The sequence below is a fragment of the Copadichromis virginalis genome, linkage group LG6 (genome assembly GCF_057382275.1).
Source record: "Copadichromis virginalis isolate Kocher_CV1m ecotype Utaka linkage group LG6, C_Virginalis_male_GT1.1, whole genome shotgun sequence".
In the NCBI taxonomy this organism is placed as follows: domain Eukaryota; kingdom Metazoa; phylum Chordata; class Actinopteri; order Cichliformes; family Cichlidae; genus Copadichromis; species Copadichromis virginalis.
In genome coordinates this window covers 35,570,185-35,591,492 of record NC_140623.1, presented here as the reverse complement: position 1 = coordinate 35,591,492, position 21,308 = coordinate 35,570,185, and the positions used below count along the sequence as shown (strand labels likewise).

General features: G+C 38.4%; 2 protein-coding genes across 3 annotated transcripts; one reads left to right on the top strand and one right to left on the bottom strand.

Annotated features, from left to right (window-relative positions):
• The first annotated feature begins 248 nt into the window (after positions 1 to 248).
• tmc5 (transmembrane channel like 5) lies at positions 249 to 12,264 on the top strand. Its single transcript, XM_085460184.1, has 21 exons — positions 249 to 325; positions 791 to 983; positions 1,564 to 1,763; positions 1,959 to 2,027; positions 5,338 to 5,454; positions 5,592 to 5,694; positions 5,965 to 6,043; positions 6,153 to 6,434; positions 6,970 to 7,103; positions 7,386 to 7,530; positions 7,661 to 7,813; positions 8,124 to 8,290; positions 9,173 to 9,251; positions 9,378 to 9,475; positions 9,559 to 9,654; positions 9,798 to 9,873; positions 10,303 to 10,436; positions 10,628 to 10,801; positions 10,981 to 11,059; positions 11,203 to 11,295; positions 11,384 to 12,264. Exons 2-21 carry the CDS (start codon positions 910 to 912, stop codon positions 11,960 to 11,962), a joined length of 2,931 nt encoding a protein of 976 aa, XP_085316310.1. The 5' UTR covers positions 249 to 325; positions 791 to 909; the 3' UTR covers positions 11,963 to 12,264.
• A 612-nt stretch (positions 12,265 to 12,876) lies between these two features.
• On the bottom strand, positions 12,877 to 18,017 carry LOC146708343 (germ cell-specific gene 1-like protein). Of its 2 annotated transcripts, none has more exons than XM_085460946.1 (5): positions 17,598 to 18,017; positions 16,172 to 16,219; positions 15,429 to 15,581; positions 14,754 to 14,865; positions 12,877 to 14,121 (listed from the first exon to the last, which is right to left on the bottom strand). In XM_085460946.1, exons 1-5 carry the CDS (start codon positions 17,884 to 17,886, stop codon positions 13,827 to 13,829), a joined length of 897 nt encoding a protein of 298 aa, XP_085317072.1. In that variant the 5' UTR covers positions 17,887 to 18,017; the 3' UTR covers positions 12,877 to 13,826. The 2 variants fall into 2 exon arrangements, with proteins under 2 accessions (XP_085317072.1, XP_085317071.1); XM_085460945.1 differs by having other exon boundaries at positions 16,172 to 16,212; positions 17,591 to 17,932.
• Between the last annotated feature and the right edge of the window lie 3,291 nt (positions 18,018 to 21,308).

Here is a 21,308-nt window from a genome sequence, read left to right as displayed (position 1 = left end):
GTCTGTAACAGGATTCAACCCTATAGGTCAGCCTTTTGAGCCTTATCACCTTAAGTTTTAATAAGGATGCTAAATAATTATTAGCACTGGCGGTTTAATTATTCATGTCACAATCTAGCGTAACCTTTCAATATCCAAGTGCCAGTCCAAAAGCAGCGGACTTTTACCTTTGTGAGCTCAGGCTAAACTTCCTGGTAGGAGGACAGTCCTTCTTTTTATGTCACTGACGGTAATTCAGAGATACTCCTCAGACTTTTAAGCTGCAACTCTGTATTGTCAGGACGCCCTTTTAGATATATTCTCTCCATTACAGGACAGTAACCAGGTAAGCAGAGGCTAATAACAGAGCAGAATGTCATTTGACAAGTTCTTTTAATCTTTACAGGTTTGTTATTATATGAGAACCTAACTCTAACTACACATTTCTTATAGGTTTCCTGTTTCCATAGTTCAGCCATCAGTCTGTTGTTTTCTGTTCATTGTTATATAAGACCGAGGTGTTCTCTTGCCATAATATAATGGTTTTTGTGAGAACCACAGAGCTATACCACTGCAACCAAACCTCTTTCCACAGGCTGAAACCAAACCTCCTACATGAATTTATAATGATCGGACCGAGCGCTCTAGAGATCAAATTGCACATGCTTTCTATGAAGCTGCCTCTATACAGAAAACTATGTGGTATTAACATGTTATACTACTTGTTTAGGTTTAGTCTTTAGCTTGATAACTTGACTTCAAGCACAATTCTATTGCTTTATTTTAATATTTGTCTTTTATATGGAATAAGTCGTTTACATTTTGCCACTTGACACCGAAATCCTCATATTGGGAGCGACTGGGGCATACTGAGCTGAGGAATCACTGCTGTCTCCAAAGAAAAGCAAACGGATCGATTTGAAGGATCTCATGACAAGTTACAGGAACGGGGGATTTTTCAACCATGCATACCATGACACCGAGACTCTGGAAATTGATAGAAGGTTTGTGTTTATATTATAACATAAAATTTGTTTTTGTCCTCAAATGTGCATCAGAGAAATCTTTTTTCCTGAAAAGTATAGAATTACAATTTGTCAAAGAATGTGTTTGTGAAGGAGTTTGAGTGGTGTGTTGTGTGTGCTTGTAGTAAGAGGAAGTACTGTGAAGAAAAGGTCAGAATGTCAAGCAAGCAAATGAAAAACTAGCTTCAACAGGATCGCCTCAAGAAAAAGGCAACAGCGCGAATTTGTTATATATCTTTGCTTTATCCTCGGCTGGTTCATTTTAGTGTTAATCTTTTTGGTACAAGATTTAAGGTCTGAGGATTGTGGATGATTATATGAGAGCCCTAGAGTAAACTTTAGCATACTAGTCTCTGCAGTTTACTGTTAAAATGAGTCCAATACTCTATAAGACTGAATGTACTTTAAATTAAATAAAACCTCCACAGTTTAAATTCAAATAACTATATCGGTGACTTGAAATTTCTGTTCTCTTCCTGATGTGATAACGTCAGTGCTCTTAGGTGTCATACGTTTATATAATTTATTAATAATTTAATTTATTCTGTTTGGGCTCTAGGGCTTCCAGCAAAACCCATCATACTAACCCCTATGACAACAAAGACCCAACCTGGTGGGGTGACAGGGCTAGCAATGATGCTGCTATAGGGAGAGTGCCTCAAGGTGGCTGGCAGGAACAAAGCTGGAGGGGTAGAGAAAACATCCCAATGGATGCCATTTCCATACGCCCAAGGAGTCCTCCAAGGCACCATGGACCCAGTATGTGTATCACCTCTTTGTGGCCATGTTAAATTATTTAACTATAAAGCAACATAAAGTTTTTGTACACATTTGTGTTTGTTTGATTGAAAAAGTTGTGTTACTTGTTCAGCAGCTTCGTTTTTTGTATATGCCAGTGGATGTTGCTAAGTAACCTTTTGTTGATACTTCCTCTCTATCTCCTCTACATTTTAGATCACAGTATATTTGGGATGGACCCTGAATATAATCAGTCAAGATCTATTCCACTTCCATCGTCTTCAGGTAATACGCTTCATGACACTTAAGATTACACAGTTCCTTTATGGTATAACTAAACACACATTAATCTGTAAAGTTTCCATCACAGGATAATCATTTCACTCAAAAAAATCTGTTGTTGGATGAACACAATTTAATCATGGCGCCTTTTTCCACGTGATTTAACCAAGTACAATAACCGATTTTTGACCATGTCAAACCAACACATTTGGCATTTGGTGGCTTAATGTAATCAGATTATGTTGGATCAGCGTAGTATACTTACATTGACTTGAAGTGATTTATTTAAGTATGTAGAGTGAAATTTGTTTTAATTGATTCGACACAAGTTAAAAACTTTAGGAAAACGCAATGAAATCTTGTTGTTTGAACAACTACTTTGTTAATCAAGGCAATTACTGCTAGTCGTGCTCAATGAACCAATATGGGGGTTGATGATTTCATGGAGACAAACAACCATTTGCACTTATATTCATGGGTAATTTAGAATTCTTGCTGTGAGGCAACAGCACTAACCATCACGCCACCAAGCTGTCAATCCAGGCTTACCAAAACTAGGAAAGCTATGATTAGAAGGCTTGATGCAGAATTTTCTGTATGTTTTTGTCCTTGACAGGTTAAACCACAATAAATAGCGATAGCATACACGTGGTGTAGTTGTCTGCCTCTTAAAACTCCAGCGATTTTCCTGCAGTTTGACATCTAATGTGATCTTGTGAATTTTGTGAGTCCAGGCAACTAACCACTCTTACTAGATTGTATCATGTCATCTCAACAAGAACAAATTAAGTTGCTGAATTTCATGCAGATGCTACATGATTTAATTACATTCACCATTGAAACATGAAATTATTTAGTTCAAATTACAAGTTTGAATCTTGTACATGTAACAACCACCCAATTTCATTTTTTTTTTGAGTGTTCAAATAACATTGCCATTCATCCTCATACTCATGTCTTCACTAGACTGTATCCTTAATTGTGGATATAATGGATGTCAACAATAAAAGCTACAAGGAAATTGGCATAGAAAATAAAACAGAGCAAAGGGGATTATTTAGTAAATGTTTTTTGCATGAAGTTCAAATAAAAAGTTACAGCATACAGTAGAAGTGTTTGTTGGTCGGTTTTTCAACTACACTGAAAAAAAGGGATTGGCCAGCTCTTGGATTTATGTAAGTATCTTGTGTGTATTTAACACAAGTGCCTCATGCTTTAAAGTTAAGTGTAACTCTATAGTAACTCTATAGTGTAGAAACTACATAATATGCAGAGAGGGTAGATTAAATTGTTCATGTTTGAATCAGAATCAGAATCAGAAAGGGTTTTATTGCCAAATGTTGAGCAGGTTTCCAACATTAGGAAATTGCTGCGGTGCTTCAGTGCAAACATGCTGTCATAAATTGCGCTTAAATAGACATGAAAAAATAAAAGTAAGAATAAGAATTAAAAGTGCTACGTAGAAAGATATATGCATGAGATATACATGAGATATATACATGAGAATAAGAATTAAAAGTGCTACGTAGAAAGATATATACATGAGTGCAGGTGGTGATCAGTGCCAAAACATGGAATCATGCAGTGAACACAGCGTAGGGTCATGAGCTAGTGGTGGGAACAGTCATACGGTTATTGTTCATGTGACCAACAGCGAGTGAAGTAAGTCAATAATATAGCAATGTTTACATCACACAGGATTTCAGTCTCGCACGCTTTGGATCGTGGTTTGACGAAGGCATCCATCTCAGTCAAGTCGAGCAGCCGCCTCTACTTTTTTGGTAAACCGAAAGAAGTAAATTGGGTGGTTGTTACATTAAAAAAGCCTACCTTTTAATTTGAACACAAAAATTTCATGTTTCTATCTTGAACGTAATTAAATCATGTAGGATCTGTATGAAATTCAACAACTTAATTTGTTCTTGTTGAGATGATCTGATACAATCTAGTAAGAGTGGCTAGTTGCTGGACTCATGAAATTACACAGACAACTACAAACACACCACATGTATGCTATCGCTTTTTATCATGGTTTAACCACATGTAATGGTGGCATTAGTGCTGTTGCCTCACGAAGGTCCTGGGTTCAAATCCACAATTTAATGTGAATGGTTGTTTGTCTCTGTGGTAGACTGGTGAGCTGTCCAGGGTGTTCGCTGCCGAGTGACCTATCACTTCAGGCTTATGCCCCTGAAAGATAGGAGGATTGTAGTTGTTGTAGACCCGTTCACTTTTTATAGTAACCAGACTCTAGACTTTGTTGAACATTATGTAATATGAAGACAACATGTAGTATTTAAGTGACCAAGTAGTACTGGGGTAAAAGTTATTGAATAGTGTTGAAATAAAATGACAAAATTGTGAAGGATTAAAATATTCCAAGAGCTCAACTTACTTCATCTAAACATGTTTCAGTTGTGTTTTCTGAACACAAAATGCACAGGTTTATTGAATAGGAATAAGTTGTGTTGATTTAACTCATTTGTCTAAGTTTCTGCCAAAGCAAAACATTTGTGTGCAACCAATGTCCACTATTGAATCAAGTAAATCCAACATGGCCTTTTTTTCAGTGTATAGTTTGATTACCATAGAACATGACACAGATATACAACTTTGATTTACATCTGTTTTCACTTGTCTAATATCTATTTTATCACCTATTACATTAAATACACAAGTAAACTGTATTAGCAACTGTTGGATGGACTGTCATGGAATCCATATAGATAGAAATTCAGGATGAATTATAACTATGTCTTCCATTTCCTCCCATTTTATTTAATCTTTATGCTTCTGAAAGACTAAAAAGAAATTCCAGAGTCATACCAAGACTAAAACTAATGCATGCAAATAATACACACAGACTGATACTCTGACAATAACTGCAAAGTAATACAGTTTGGTGGGCAATGGCACCAACACCTTCAGTATCATAGCATTATATGAAATGAAAATAAATATGAAATCATAAATTCATCAGAAATAAAGATTTTGAACAAACAGTTGCATATTAGGACCCACATTAGTTTGTATATGGTGCTGTGTCCTGTACTATCAGCAGTGCTTTCTGTCAGTGTTTTTGCAGTCGATATTTATCTTTAGATTTATAAATAAGTAGCAGCTTATTGTTATTATAGAAAAGAGTAAGTGATAAAGGCTGCATAAACGGCTGCAGGTGTTACATTTAAAAATGCTACCCAGTTCATTTGCTGACTGTCACTCTGTTCTTGTATCAATCTCATGCTTTTGAGTTTGAAAATCCACAATAATCACAACAGAAGGCTGGCTGTCTTTTGCTTGTGTGCAAATCCAGGAAAAATGACAATGCGGTGGAGAGGAATAGCGATGAGAAGGATGAGCATGTTTCCTAATGCAGATCATACCCAAACAGCTTTCACAGAGGATGCCATCTGGAATGAGATGCAAAATGGTAAGCACACCTGAGGGGTGTCAGATTATCCTGTGGATTTTTGGATAGTGAATTATGACACCTGATATGTATTCTGAAAGGCAGTACTCGCAAAGATTTAACAGCCAGCACTTGTCTTGTCATCTTGTGTCTGGCAGAGCAACAAAACTTGCTCGAGGAACTTGCTGCTCTGTCAACACGAGACAGAATCCAGGCCATTCGGGATCTTCCAATGAGCTTTAAAGACAAGAAACATATCAGGTGGGTGAGCCACAAACAAATAAAGATGATAACAAAATCCTTCTCAGTGTCATTCGAAACATTTAGTTAAACATTGCATCCTGCTGGGAACCATAAACTAGGCTGTATGCAAATGCTTGGAGGCCACAGGTGTTGCAATAAAGATCTCTGAAGGAAGTATTTGTCCAACACAAATTACACAAGAAAGTCCAAAGGGGCTTCTACAGCCTGCAGAAACTTGTGATGCAGGTAATTTGCTTGACAAGGATCCCAATGGTTTTACTCTTACAGGAAAGAATTGGAATTACAGTCTTCCAAGAAGTCTCGCCAATTCACATGTTTGGCAGATTGCTCTGAAAAGCTGTCTCTGGTGAGTGTTTTATCTGTCATAAAAGCAACAGCTGCATCTCTTTATGAGCCTAGCTCATTCATAATTTGTGCTCATATGCTACATACAGAATGTTATGATCTTTTTTCAGTTTTCACGAAAATGCGGGTACCATGTAAAGTCAGCCAAGCAGACCCTGAAACTGTGGCAAGGCGCTATGAAAAGCATTGGTGGGAAGTTTGGGACCAGTGTTCTCACCTATTTTGTGTTCCTGAAGTGGCTTCTCATGTTTAACATTTTCTCATTCCTGGTCAACTTTGGCTTTGTCACCATCCCTCTGCTTGTTTACAAGCAAACCCCAAACATTTCTCAAATTGTGAACAACGTACCCCAAAATGTGACCTTCAGAGGACTGGAGATACTAACTGGAGCTGTAAGTAGTACATGCATTTATCTTCTGTTGAAGTCACAACCATCCTTATTTTAAAATTTAAAGCTAATGTAATAATTACCATTTAATTAAATGACTATGTAATATTTAAAGAGCTAATTATTTGGTTTATGCTCATGTCTGTGAAGGTTCTCAGTCATGGCTCATGCTCATGGCTCAAATCTGCATTATTTTGGATGCAGTTATTTGTTTTCCAATGATGGATACAGTCTGGACAGATCACCAGTCTCACATCCACACCTATAGCCAGTTTAGTCACCAGTTAACCTAACATTCATGCACAAAGAGCACATGCAAACCCCAACCACAAGTGGGGTTTCGTCAAGTGGAGTGACAGTGCAACAGCATTTGTTTTCACAAAAGAAAATCTAAAACATGAATCTGCTCTAGATGGCAGATCATAATCAATTAGAACTAGCAAACACTGTTGATATGTATTATGTAATATCATGTTAGATGTTTTCTAATTCTCTCTGTACTGAGTGAACAAGAGTTGCATATATTTTGGATTTCCTAGGGTTACTTCAAGTATACGGTCATGTACTACGGTAGCTACAGCAATGAATCTCTGGTGGGTTACAACATGCAGCTGGCCTATTTCTTCACCATTGCAGTCTATATGGTGCTATGTGGAATTTCACTTATTTTCAGGTTAGTTAAGTCCTCATCATGCTAAAGATTTTACTCAAGTCCACAGGGAATTTGCTTTGTTATGACTCCTCAACATGCATGTGGGAGAAGAGGAGATAAGTTAAAAGAAAAAATTGATAAATATAATAATAAATTATTAGGAAATGTGAAAATTCTAATATAAGTATGCCAAAACAAGCAATCATAACATTGATTAATAGTTGTAGATATAAAAACTCTCATAGCTGCTCCAATAGCTCTGATTCTAACAATGATTCTGAATCTTGATTTGTCCACGTGCAGCATGGCAGTCAATTTCAAGAACAACTATGTACTAGCAGACTCGACATCAAACAGTGCATGGCAACTTCTTTGCACCTGGGATTTTAGTGTAACCAATGAGAAAGCAGTGAAACAGCGCAGGAACAACCTTTGTGTCCAGCTCAAGGTGACTTATAGCTTTTTTCTTTTTCTAAAAAATATCAAATGCTGAATTAACTGTGACAGATTGAAATTCTGTATTTTACACCTACATACACATCAGTATTTCATTGTTTGTCCTCTTGCTGCTCACTCAGGAGTCTTTATCAGAAACGGCCCAGCAGGAGCGCCTTACAGTCTCTGAAAAACTGAAGCACTATGGGATTCATTTTAGTTGCTGGCTTCTCTCCACAAGCTTGGCTTTTGGTTGTGCAGCCGGTATTTACTATCTCTGCGAGTATGAGATTGAGGTACATAAGTTAAAATGGAATAATTAGACTTTGGAATTACTTGTGTCTGTTAAATGTAGACTACAGGCAATGTGAATGCATATTTTTTCTCTAGAGAAATCACTTTTCTTGTTAGTAAAACTAGTAGAAACTAAAAAACATGTAAAAATATATACCTCACCTGTACTCTCAGAGCGTGAAAATCTAAACCAGGTGTCATAAATTTACTGAAAGTCTTGTCATTTACCAACAGTGCAGGGTTTTTACAAATACTGTATTGCATACAGTATTTGTCATTATCCACTATCTTTACCTGTTTTATGTTTTACAGCAGCCAACAGAAAATGACAATTGGTCTCTGCTTGAGGAGGCAAAGACACTCCTGGTTCCCTTTGTGGTGTCTTTAATAAACCTGGTTATTCCACTCTTCTACTCCCTCTTCAACAAATTTGAGCATTACTCCACCCACCGCAAACAGATATATGCTCTGTTGATCAGGTGAAATAAAACAATATATGTATATAAATATGTCTATGTCTATGTCTAGATAGATAACAAAATACAGATATCTTAGTTTACCATTAGACCGGAAATAAGGAGGCAACTAACCTTGTTTTGGTGTGCCTATGACATCATCACAGAGTCACCAGCATGGTAGCAGGCTCCCAATCTTGTTAGAGTTAATTGCAGTGTAATTTGTGGGCTGTGTTATAAAACAATGTAGGACTTCCTGAAGTATAGTGAGAAGACTGGGAGTGCTAGGATCTAGGAACAGTTCTAGGACCAGGCTTAAACAAAAGTATATATAAAGTATAGTGGTATCTATGTAAAGCCATGACTGTATATATGTAAAGTGGTGCAGCTATCGACACATCTATAAATTTATAGACCATAAATGCCTTAATGGTCTTGCTCCCCCATACCTTTCCGAGTTACTTCAGCCTTATATTCCTTCGCGGACCCTTAGATCAGCTGCTTTTGGTTGTCCCAAAATCTAGGCTAAAACAAAGAGGAGAACGAGCCTTTTCAATTATGGCTCCAAAACTTTGGACTACGCTGCCTTTAAATATTAAACAGGCATCTTTGTTTCCTGTTTTTAAGTCGCTTTTGAAAACACACCTTTTTTCGATTGCGTTCAGACTGGTGTGAGTTGATATGTTTATTATGTGTAGTATTGTGTTTTTATGTGAGTGTCAGTGGCTTCATCTTGTGTTTTACTCCTTTGTTTCTGTACAGCACTTTGGGAAAACTTTCTGTTTTTAAATGTGCTATATAAATAAATTGGATTTGGATTTGGATTTGGACATCTAGCACAAAGCAAATATAATTATTTATTTAACCAATAATAAAAATTGAAATACTTTCTTTTTTCACATACAGAAATGTCTTTCTCAAGATGTCCATTCTGTCTGTTTTGTGTTATTATTGGATGAAGAAGGTGCCTGATAAAGGTTCAGAAGTAAGTAATAAATATCCATTTATCTATTTATTTGTGTTTTTTAAACACAACATACGTTTATTTTATCTGTCCCTACTTTATTCATTAGGCATAGACATTCATTCGTGAATTTGTTTCATTCATCAGGGTTGGGAGTCCATGGTAGGGCAGTCTTTGTACCGTCTGGTCCTTTTTGACTTCCTTTTCCTGATGTTGGGATCTTTCTTTGGAGAGTTTCTTAGCAAGTGAGTTATAGAATTTCAATTCATATTTTATATTGTTAGATGAACCTATGTTTAAAATCACATACTCAATTTCTGTCTAATAGTGTGATCGGGACAAAATTAATACCACGCATGGGGGTTCCTGAGTTTGACGTAGCCAGAAATGTGCTTGAACTCATCTATTCACAGACGCTGGCCTGGTATGAACCATATGAACAATACATTCGACATTTCATAAGTTCTAGCAGTGTGTCAGTGGATTTTAGTCAAATCTTATGTTATCTATCTTGATCTTGGACCTTTTTAAATTATTTAAATGCAATCGTCTATTTTCTCTCCACAGGATTGGAATCTACTTCTCTCCTCTGCTACCTGCCATGCAGATTTTCAAATTCTTCATCCTGTTTTATCTAAAGAAGGTAAATGCTGCTACCAGGACTGCTCCATGCTCCATAAGGGTCATGTTACTCTATTTGCACACCTCAGTCAATAATTAATTAAAATCCTTTCATCACATTGAATGGATGCTTTATTTTGGGTAATGGAAAAGACAGCCTGGGTTTCGGATTTAAGGAGTAACCATTATGGTTTAATGGTACCAGACAAGATCAATCAATCACTGAAATTTAATGAACTTTGTAGGATTTGTAATTTGATCTAGGCCGGATCTGCTGATGCTGTGTGTTTCATGAACCTGCTGAATGATCTTTTAAAAAGTCAATTCCAAGCTCTGTTTTCTGTTATGGCTCACAAGTTTATTAGCAAAGTTACTACAAAAATAAATCAATATATTTGTTTATGGATGTGTATTTATGGGGTAGTACAAGTTTGGTTTTTGCACTTCTCAGGTCAGTCTCACACATAACTGTCAGCCCCCACGGCGATCTGGCAGAGCAGCTCAGATGCAAACCATCTTCATCTTCCTTCTCTTCTTCCCGTTCTTCGTGGGAGCCCTGTCAATTGTTGCATACACTGCCTGGAGGTAAGAGGACATAACTTCAACTGTTAAAAAAGAGAAAAATATATCCATCAATTCTATTTTATTCTTTTCTAAGCTAAAATAAAATAATATATTTATATATATTTGTCTTTGATTAATAATGCATTTTGTACTGAAAATACAGAAAGGTTCCAGTCTCAGTCTTGTTTTGTTCACTCTGTCTTGCTCCATAGCCTGACTCCCTCAAAGTCCTGTGGCCCTTTTCGTGGACTCAACAATTCCTTCAGTGCGGTTGATGTCTGGATAGATGATCTAAAAAACATCACTGGCTCTCAGTGGGTCGTCGAGATTTACAATAATGTCATCCGGAGTGAAATCTTCTATTTTCTAATCACACTCATCATCCTGTAAGTGCATAGTGCAAGTGCTGTCTTATGTACACAGCATGTACTTTGTAACGTTGACCGAAAAAGTCCAAGCCATGTTTTGCATATAACTGAGCTTTGCATATAAATGCACATATGTACTGATGCAAAATTTGTGTCATTAAGCAAATGGTTTTCCTGTGTGCAATTTTACTGCTCAGTGTCATCATATACATATTGTGGCAAGTCACTAATGGTCGAAAGGAGCTTATTCGTCGTCTGAGACAACAGATTGTCAATGTGAGTTTGTTCTAGAAACTGTTTCCCTTAATATATGTTTCACCAGACATCAGGAACAAGTGGAACTTATCTAGTCTTGAATACATTTACATTTTATGTTTTTGTTTTTGTTTGCCTGACTGCTTCTGTTTCCCTCCCACCAGGAAGGGAAAGACAAGTCCTTCTTGTTAAAAAGGTTACAGGACCTTCAAAAATCTATCCCAAACAAAAACACCAAACAGAAGAAACAAAAAGGGGTTTGTTGTTAAAATTATTTCATGCTGACATCACTTTGCATGTAGAAGCTTGTTATCAGCCTTACTGAATATTTTATTTACTGTTTAGAGCATGAAACAGCATTCATATGATCACTCATCTGGTGATCAGTCCAACTCAAATGCCATGGTTCAAGCTTTACTTGCACGTCAGCAACTTGAAGAGGAGGAGAAAAGATACAGCATTGGTGGAGTACCTGTTCCTTCTGAAATGTCTAACTCTAGTTCTCTGATGCAAGCCATGTTGGCCCGTCAACTAGCTGACCAGGAGAATGAAGATCAGTATCCGATGCATGATGAAAACCCATCATCTTCCAGTGCACTTGCTCAGGCCATGGCAGCCAGAAACAGGGTGGAGGATGAAGACAATAATCAATATGACATTTTCAACAGATCCAGTGCCGTCACACAGGCCATGCAAGCCAGAAGAAGAGCAGAGGACACAGAAGATGACATGGGTGACCTGCCGCATCCAGTGTCAAGTGTCATGATGCAGGTCATGCAGGCCAGGCAGCAAGCACAGGAAGATGACAGAATTCAGTGGATGACTGCTCCACCACAAAACCCTGGGCCTTCAGGCTCTAGTGCTCTTATCCAGGCCATGCTAGCCCGGCAGGCGGCCCAGAATGAATACGATGATGGTTACTGAACAAAATGCTGAGTTTTATCTTACAGTGATGAAAAAAACAGATGTATGAAAAACATCCACGTGGCTTTTTAAGACTGAATTTGCACTTTGCGAAGAATATATGAAAGAGATGAGTGTGCAGGTCCACCTCTTAATTCAACTTTTATACAAGTAAATTTTGAAATCTTTCTATGATGGTATGTCAGCCTTGTGTGATGAGTAATCCTAAACATAAATTTGTGCCATTTGTAATGTAAATGTTGTATAAGTTGTTAATTGTTGCACATAATGAAATGTGAGCTAGAAAAGGCAAAATAAAGGCAAATGTTAAAAAAAAAAATGCCCCTGCAAAATTTGTTACAGTTGTTACTGGAGTGAAATGTAATTTTCCCAAGTGGCTGATAAAGACAACACTGCCCTCTTCAGGAACTATGCATACATTGCTACATTTGATTCCCCCCCCCCCCCCCCCCCAAACGACAGCTCTTGTTCTGGACATTTTTAGAACACTCTCCAGAAACAGGAAAAAAAATACTAGGTTGAATATTATTTCTTTTATTTGTGCAAAAAAAAAAAAAAAAAGCTTCACTAAAAAATACTGAAATCAACTTTGTACTATTTTTACAGTTCAAAAATGTAACTGAAAAGGTTTAATAAACTGTGTGTTCTATATTTGTATCATACTAAAAACACCAGATGTGTTTTGTGGTGAGAAAGTAACAGTCAATCAAAACACAATTTTGAAATGGGGAACTTTAATAGTCATCATACTTGCTTGAAACACTCCGCAGAGCCTTTTTACCGTCATGAAGTTTCTACTTTTCTCCAGTTAAAGCAGAATCATCAAATGAAAATGACTTACACTGTTAGAAATGTGGTGTACTGACTGTGATTACTCCAATAGTGCTAGTGTTTAGCACTATTGGAGTGTTGGCGAGTTGGGAGTTCGCCTTGTAGTCCAAAGGTTGCTGGTTCGAGCCCCGGCTTGGACAGTCTCGGTCGTTGTGTCCTTGGGCAAGACACTTCACCCGTTGCCTACTGGTGGTGGTCAGAGGGCCCGGTGGCGCCAGTGCCCAGCAGCCTCGCCTCTGTCAGTGCACCCCAGGGTGGCTGTGGCTACAATGTAGCTTGCCATCACCAGTGTGTGAATGGGTGGATGACAGGTTGTGTAAAGCGCTTTGGGGTCCTTAGGGACTAGAAAAGCGCTATACAAATACAGGCCATTTACCATAGTGTTTATGGGAATTTTGTTCTCTGCGGTAAATTTCTTTCCAGTTTAAAAAAAAAAAAAAATTCTAGTCCATCAAAAGTGTTTTGCAAATGATCGTTTGACCTTTATGACGCCATCAAACTTAGCCAAGGTGAACATTCAAAAGAAAAATGATACATTATTACCAACAATCATGCTGTGTACAAACTTTACATCTATTTTACAATAAATAGTACCATAAATACTGTAAACAGGCACATCATTTGCAGTATACATTTATGGCTTTGATTCACAAGAATGAAAACCCAGTTAGATTTTCTGACTGAACATGTCTAATAAGGCTAGAAGCATTAAAGAGACACTCATTCTTTTGAAACAGTATAGATACACTTAACATTACATTTTAAATCTACATCGTGGTAAACTGCACAAAAGAAAAAACAGCTTCATGTCCACTTTTAGCTGCAATTTTCCAACTTTAAACTTCTATGACTTAAACTTTCATGATGGGTTTTCATTAAGGCAGTACTTAAATGTGTCAGACAGGGCTAACACCGCGGCCTGTTATCTTTGTAGGTGTTTGTCCCACAGTGAAAACTTACCAAAGACAACTATGCGTCAGTCCAATGAGATGCCACATTAAGAGAAATGCTGCCACCTACTGTCCTTTCTCACTCAGCACTGCTCTTCCCCCAAAGAATTTGCAATGTCACTGAAGTCCAGCGAGTCACCTGGTATAGGAGTTTTCCTGCCACTTTTTATGGTCTGACTAGAGTAATAATCCACAGATTTGGAGATGGAGTGCACAGAGTGCTCCCGGAAATATCCGAATGCCTCCCGTGCGTCCTCCTCCCTGATGCTTTGCTCGAAGGTCTTGCGTTTGTGTCTGAACTCAATGACGGTCTTTGTATAGGAGTTGAGGGTGGTGACAGATGCACCCATACAGCAGGTGAAGGAAGCCCAGGCCATGCTGATATAAAACAGCAAGAGAATTCATATTTTAATAAACAGATGTGGTAGCTGAAAAAAAAAACTAACAAAAAAAGTGAAAACCTAATGGTGCGCTTCAGTGTGGTGAGGCATTCTGACGTTTTACCCTCAATACCGTGACACTGTATTTGGTAAGATTAGTGCCAATCACTTTAAGTCCCCCTGGTCTCCTCAAACAGGCTGGTTCGCATGTGAGGTCAGACAATCAAATCATCATCCCATGTTGTTTTCATGCAGACTGGATAATTCCCATAGAAGGTCAAGAATTGTTTAGCCTCCAAAATGAATTTTCAGCATACTGTGCACATTGTAAAGGAGTAAAATATTATTCCCTTATGCAATTCTAATCACACCCGCACTGGGGCTTTGGACACCAAAGCCTAATCCTACCATAACACGAGAGCTTTGGGCTTTTTTCATTACAGACAGTGATGCTGAAGAGAGGTGAGATCAGCGCTTCTGCTGACAGTGTGAGGCAGCACAGACATGCAGAGTGGACTTCTTCATCTTGTTTCTTAAAGAACGATTTGACTTAACTCTATCTATGTAACACTATAAATAACACAGCGTATAAAATTATCTGTATTGAGGTGGATGTTTGCAGAGTCTTACCAGAACGACCAGCCATAGTCCCAGTTGTAGGGCCTCCAATCTGGTGGGCCAAGGCTGACGGTGACCTGGAAAACCTGTGTGTACATGACATGAGCCACCATGCCAAGAAGACCTGAAATCATATGTACAGTATATTGTTAGTAAGCTTTTCTGATTGATTCAGTGTACAAACAGAAAAGAAGAACAGTATTAAAAAAATACTTCGATGATTTCTTTCGAGTGCAGAATCAACCCTTTCCATGGGTATGGAAATATGAATATCCTAAGTAAAAACAGTGATGTTATCCAGGTATAGATAACCTTAAATCCCCATCCATGTAATTTACTAAGGTTCATTTACAAACTGTTATTTTGGGAAAAGAAGTGAAAAACATATTCAGCTGACCCTCTGCTTTCTTCTCAAGGCTTCTGTTTCTTTTTTAGATTTTGAATTGAGTTCAGATTTACTTCTGATCATTACAAGGAAACCAGAGGGATGTTTCTCTGGTTCAAGAACAACAGCTCCCTCCTTATTAACAGATTAACCAGGATATGTTTGTTATGTTGTATTTCAAAAGCTGGCTTACAAAGATAAATGACAATCTTAGAAACCAGAAGCAAATACTTGAATACAGTACACTGCAGGAAATGTCACAAAAGCATTAAAGTTAGTGAAAAATAGAATCAAGCACATACCTGAAAGTACTGTAAAGATGGCAGCAAAGGCATTGAGTTTGAGTCCATCAATGACATTGCTGGAGTGCACTAGCTCCAAACACATGAGACTGAAGCCAACCACCAGCAGAATAATGTACAACATCTCAGAAACAAGTGACAACCACAGCATCCCTGAAAAATGCCCAAAAAGCAAACAAGAAATGCACAATAACATAAATTAAGATGGAGATTCTTTATCAAAGGGAAGATTTTGATTTATTGTCACCTAACATCTCAATCTCACTGGTTAGTCAGACTTAATGTGGGGTGAAAGTAACATGACGATCTCATATGAAGTGCTACTTGAACTGATGTCAAAGCTTTCCGGTTTACAGAAAGCTTTAGTCAGCCTTCCAATTAATCTAGTGGAATATAATCTGGCTGCACATGATGATCAGACATTTCAACTCCTCTTCACTCCGCTTCTCGATTTTTTGCTTTTCTTGACAGATTGACAGGAACTAAGCATTTCTCAAGTGAAAGTGTCATCGCAGCTAAACATCTGTGAAACTTTAAACTGAATGTGTGAGCCCTCCTTCATGATTTCACATTAAAACATTCTTGAACTGACAGTTGCTGATTAGATCAGAACGGACCAAGATGTTACAGTGATGCAGAAATATTCACAAACATGGGGAAGTACAGCTCAGTGAATGAAAATAGGGTAAGAATTAGAGGGCTTAAAGAGTTGTGATAACCAAGGTAACGCAGATAGCACTCACCTTTTTCTGATGCAGGGGCTAAATCAATAAAACTTCGACATCTCTCACCTAGAAACACAGCAGAAGATGACATGCTGTCATGATTTATTATTTATTACTGATCATATATATATATATATATATATATATATGGACTTTAAAAACACAGGTAGGCTCAAAAACTGTGGCATAATGACAGTCTGTGACAAACAGGATACAAAATAACCATTGACACTAAGGATTCCTGCAGACATGATGTTTTCCATCTGTTGACCAGAGCATGCCACTGGATTTGTTGCAAGTGGAACGCTTTAATCAGGTAGAAGGAGGGTGGCAACAGCTGTTTTGAGGAAAAACTCATCAAGGCCTCTGTTACGTAATCCTTATTAACTCAAGCTGTCTCAGCACCCCCTTCCTCCTCACCATCCCACAGTCACTTGATGAGATAAAAATGTGTTATTGCAATTGCTTCTTGGATATTTTGAATTTGTGGTTTGTTTCTAGTACATCACAAAAACACAGATTATCAGCACAGGTTGTCATGGCGTATTACAGAGCTGACAGACAGATGCTTCAGTAATTCCTTATCCAGCTGTAATAAACTAAACAGAGAGAGGACTCATCTGGGCTGATCACACCTTTTGTCCCTGAACTTTTCATGGTCATGATCACTCCTCTGACACACGTATAATCCACCCTCTTGAGCCCTCTGTTATTAATTTACAATACTCCATAATGGTCAGACTTAGTGAGTAACTCAAGCAACACACCATTCAAGTCCCAGGCAGCCGGCCAGCTGGGGATCTAAGTGCTATTTTGTCTCCCTTAAAAAATAAATAATGATGAAAAAGTGAATTAAATGATTTCAGACTCAAGTGCTGCTGCTTACTTTTCTAAGGCATAATGACACAAATGGAAAGCCATTAAAAAAATAAGGAAAGAAAATCTCTGAAGGAGCAGCCAATCTCCATTTTAACTAAGTGTTGTATTTTGACAAAGGAGGAGATTAAAATGACAAGTTTATAAAAATTACTATTTGCTGTTTTTTTTGTTTTTGTTTTTATTTCTTTGGCTATTTTAAATGTTGAATGGTTGTTCGTTAATGCTTACATCAGCTCAGGTGTTGTCAAGTTTGATGACAATTATAAACAATTAAAACTAAAGATTAAAAAAAGATTATAAATAATAAGAAAAAATAGCTCCAAATGGTTAAAGTCTTTACACTGATTTCAAAGCCATTCCTTCGTAATCATGAATTGGCGCATGTGCCATTTTTCTTCACTTACAGAAGCTTTTATTGCCGAGATTATCGTTGTGTTACATGAATAGTTATGTGTTTCTCTTAAGTTAGGAAAAAGAACCAAAGTAGTATGTAATCATTCCAGCTGCTGTGTTAACTAATAAAAAACATTCACGCACTACACACACACACACACACACACCTTACTTTCATCGTGAATATTTTCCTCGCATGAGATCCAGATTCCAGTGTGGAACTGACGGAACAGGAACCTGTCGTCGCCTGTCTCCCAGCTGTACACCACTTTGTTGGGGTCCGTTTCGTTCACCCCGTAGTCTATACACTGGTGCGTCCGCAGCTTGCTGCACTTTGGCTTGGGCACTCTCTGCGTCCCGACGCACCAGTAAGTAGTTATAAACGCGGTTATGGAGAAAAACAGCGCGAAGAAGTTCAAGCTAAGCGACAGAAGGGTCCTGGATCGGCGGCTCATCCTCATTGTCTGCGTAAAGGATGAGGCAGCGCGCGGCGTTCCGAAAAGTTCATGGGTGCGAAGTAGGAGGGACGCGCGAGCCGCAGCTAATTTCCAAGCACAACAGGTGAGGCGATGATCACATTCGGCACTCGGCAGTTTTCAACAACTTCCACTGGTGCACAAAGTGCAAACATCATCTCCGAGAGAGCTGAGCTGTGCGCCAAAATGTCACATTTCCGTCATTTTCACACGCGCTGCCCCACGAGTGTCCACCCTATAGGATGTCACGTTGCGTGAGGATTTGTCCAAGTTTGACCAAGGATTTTCTTATGACGCTCTCTCTCCCGGACTCCCTCTCGCGGTCATTTACGCCTCCCCTCCCTCCATGCCTAAAATTTATCAGCTGCAAGACGATTATCAGACTGATGCGTAGGAAGTTACCACGGAAACGTTGAAATAAGATGCAGCAAGAGTTGAAAAGTGAAAGCTGTAAGAGGCTATTCAGGGATATGTGAGTGTATTTTCACGAAGCGGAAAATTAAAATAAAAAAATCTCAGACCTATAAAACAGTTCACATGGAGAGTTCAGCTTCAACAAGCTATTTTAAAGCAATACGGCAAAAAGAGACTTTCTTCTGACATCTCAATAGTCCTCTATTTGGAAACCACTTTGTAACTGTATTCTTTAATATAATAATAGTGGCTATTTTGCCTTAAGATGAATGATAATAATGCTACACCTAGAGGACAATAGCCTATTTAACACAATGAAAATTACTGACGTGAGGACGTGAAAAAAATAAAACTCAACAATAAATGAACCTCATGAAGTTTCGGTTAATTTTATGTTGTGACCAGTGACAATAACTGTAAATAATCAGTCAATTAACTTAGCAAAAGCTGTTAAAACTTATTAAAAATGTAATGCAGGAAATGTTTTCAGATGTGTATCTGTCGATCTTAATTGAAGAAGACTCAGTGAAAGAATTATTTTTAATTTATTTTTGTTTGAAAAAAGAGTATCAGACTTAAAACATTACAGATGAATAAAGAATATCTATGATGTCCTCACCAGTTCATTCAGTTCTTAAAATGAATGAAATCTAATAGAATTCAGTTGCATAAGAGTTCATTTGAAATTCATTGCAACACTTTCTACTTCTTGCCTTCATTTCTGAGAGTTGGTTTTGTTTTCAGAGAAGCTGACCTGCGCGCTTGCATTTAGAGGGAGGTCATGTGGGGAGGATGATGAGCCTGCAGCTGCTCCGGACAAAATCAAAAGTGAGCAGAGCTCAACAGACTTGAGCTCTGCTCACTGATATAAGCAGAGAAAACTGCAGACTCTAGAGGCGAGGTGCCGAGTCCTCAGAGAATGACTTCTAATCTGAATTTTGCCGGAAACGTGCTTATCAAAAAAAAACAAAAAAAAAAAAAACTGGTACAGTATATATTTACTGTACAGTAAATATTTACAACCCCAGGGGAAAAAGAGGGCAAATAGGCCTGCCATCTCTGTTAGCTCAGCAACATGCTGTCATTTTCAGCCTGGGAAGCTAATCCGCACTTCAACATGACTATGAAAACTGATAAAATAGGCCAGAGCATGTTTACCAGAGTGTCCCAAATACTCATGAACAAACTGCTAGTCATACTAGAGTAGCAGGGCAGTAAACACCTTATAAGATCAAAGATGATTAAGACGTGAGGAAAACATTTGTTGTTGTTGGTTTAATCTTTAACTGACATCTACCAGTCCTCAAAGGGTTACAGGCTCTGGGACTCCAGTGAACCACAGTGGGAGCCATTGGAGAAAACTTGGAACAGTACTGAGCCTTCCCAGGAGAGGCTGGACTACCAAAGATTCAGAATGTGTTGATAATTAATCCAGGAAGCCACACACACACACACACACACACACACACACACACACACACACACACACACACACACACACACACACACACACACACACACACAAAGCCAGAAAAACACCTAAAAAACTGCAGGCCTGACTTTCCACAGTTAATGTCAGTGTTCATGATTCAAAAATAAGGAAGAGACTGGGCAAAAATGGCGAATTGGGAGAATTCCAAAGAGAAAAGTCAAAGTCAAAGTCAACTTTATTGTCAATTCTGCCACATGTACAGGACATACAGAGAATAGAAACTTCGTTACTCTCAATCCCTTGATAAAATAGAAAATGAACATTTAAATATAAGAGTGATTAAAAATGCAAGTAAAATATTTTAAAGTAAAAAAAAATTAAATAATATAATACAATTTTACATATAACAAGAAAGCTATACAATATACAATATAAGGGTAAATGACATTGAGTGCAAACCAGGCAAATAGTGCAAATGGAGATTTGGTAATGTACGGTATGAGATAGTGTAACACAAAGTCTTATGAGGTAATGGCAGTCCAATGCTCCACAAAGTGACTGGTAACTGGTGCAGGCCAGTGAGTGAGTCAGAGAGAGTGTGTGTGTGTGTGTGTGTGTGTGTGTGTGTGTGTGTGTGTGTGTGTGTGTGTGTGTGTGTGTGTGTGTGTGACAGAGTTCAGTGAGACCGTGGAGGAGAGAGGGGAGAGGGGGCAGAATCGGGAGGGAGTTAAGCTTCCTGACAGCCTGATGGATGAAGCTGTCCTTCAGCCTGCTGGTCCTGGCCTGGAGACTCCGCAGTCTCCTCCCCGACGGCAGCAGCTTGAAGAAGCTTTGCATTGGGTGCGTGGGATCAGCCGCTATGCAAAGGGCTTTTTTAGTGAGACGGGTGCTGTAAATGTCCTGGAGGGAGGGGAGAGAGACACCAATGATCCTCTCTGCAGCTCTCACTATGCGTTGGAGGGTTCTATGACAGGACTGCTGACCAAGAAGAACACAAAGGTTCGTCTCACATTTGCCCAAAACAATCCCCAGGACTTTGGGGAAAATATTCTGTGGACTGATGAAACAAAAGCTTAATGTTTATTGGAAAGTCGGAGTCCCGTTAAATAGGCATAACCATGAACCATGAATGTGCTACCATAAAATCCTGAAGAAGAATGTCCAGCCATTAGTTTGTTCCCTATAAAGCATAGCACACTTGGGTTTTATAGCAGGACTAGAATGGCGAGTCCATAGCAAGTCCACCTAAATGAATGCTTTGGAGTAGCCTAGTCAAGCTCTACACTTAAATTCTATTGAGATGCTTTGGCATAATCTGAACTTGGAAAGGCAGCGACTGTCTTCTTGTAGTATCTCGAAGACGTTTCACTCAAGAAGCTCCCTCAGTTCTTCTCGGATGAGAAGTAAAAGTCTTCAAGAAAACTTAAGAAGTCTAGTTATTTTCTTTCAAAGCTACTTAGGCTAGAATGACCTGGATAACTAAGAACCTACACGGACACTTTGGCATAATCTTAATAAACAGACAGTTAATGCTTAAAAAAACCTTCCAAAGTGGCTGAAT

Coding starts and splice junctions, on each gene's coding strand:
- tmc5 (XM_085460184.1), top strand. CDS start 910: ATGACAAGTTACAGGAACGGGGGATTTTTCAACCATGCATACCATGAC. Junction 6,044..6,152: donor GCTCTGAAAAGCTGTCTCTG/GTGAGTGTTTTA, acceptor ATCTTTTTTCAG/TTTTCACGAAAATGCGGGTA. Junction 10,437..10,627: donor GTTGCATACACTGCCTGGAG/GTAAGAGGACAT, acceptor CTTGCTCCATAG/CCTGACTCCCTCAAAGTCCT.
- LOC146708343 (XM_085460946.1), bottom strand. CDS start 17,886: ATGAGGATGAGCCGCCGATCCAGGACCCTTCTGTCGCTTAGCTTGAAC. Junction 15,582..16,171: donor AGCCCCTGCATCAGAAAAAG/GTGAGTGCTATC, acceptor GGCATTTTTCAG/GGATGCTGTGGTTGTCACTT. Junction 14,866..15,428: donor CATCTTTACAGTACTTTCAG/GTATGTGCTTGA, acceptor ATATGATTTCAG/GTCTTCTTGGCATGGTGGCT.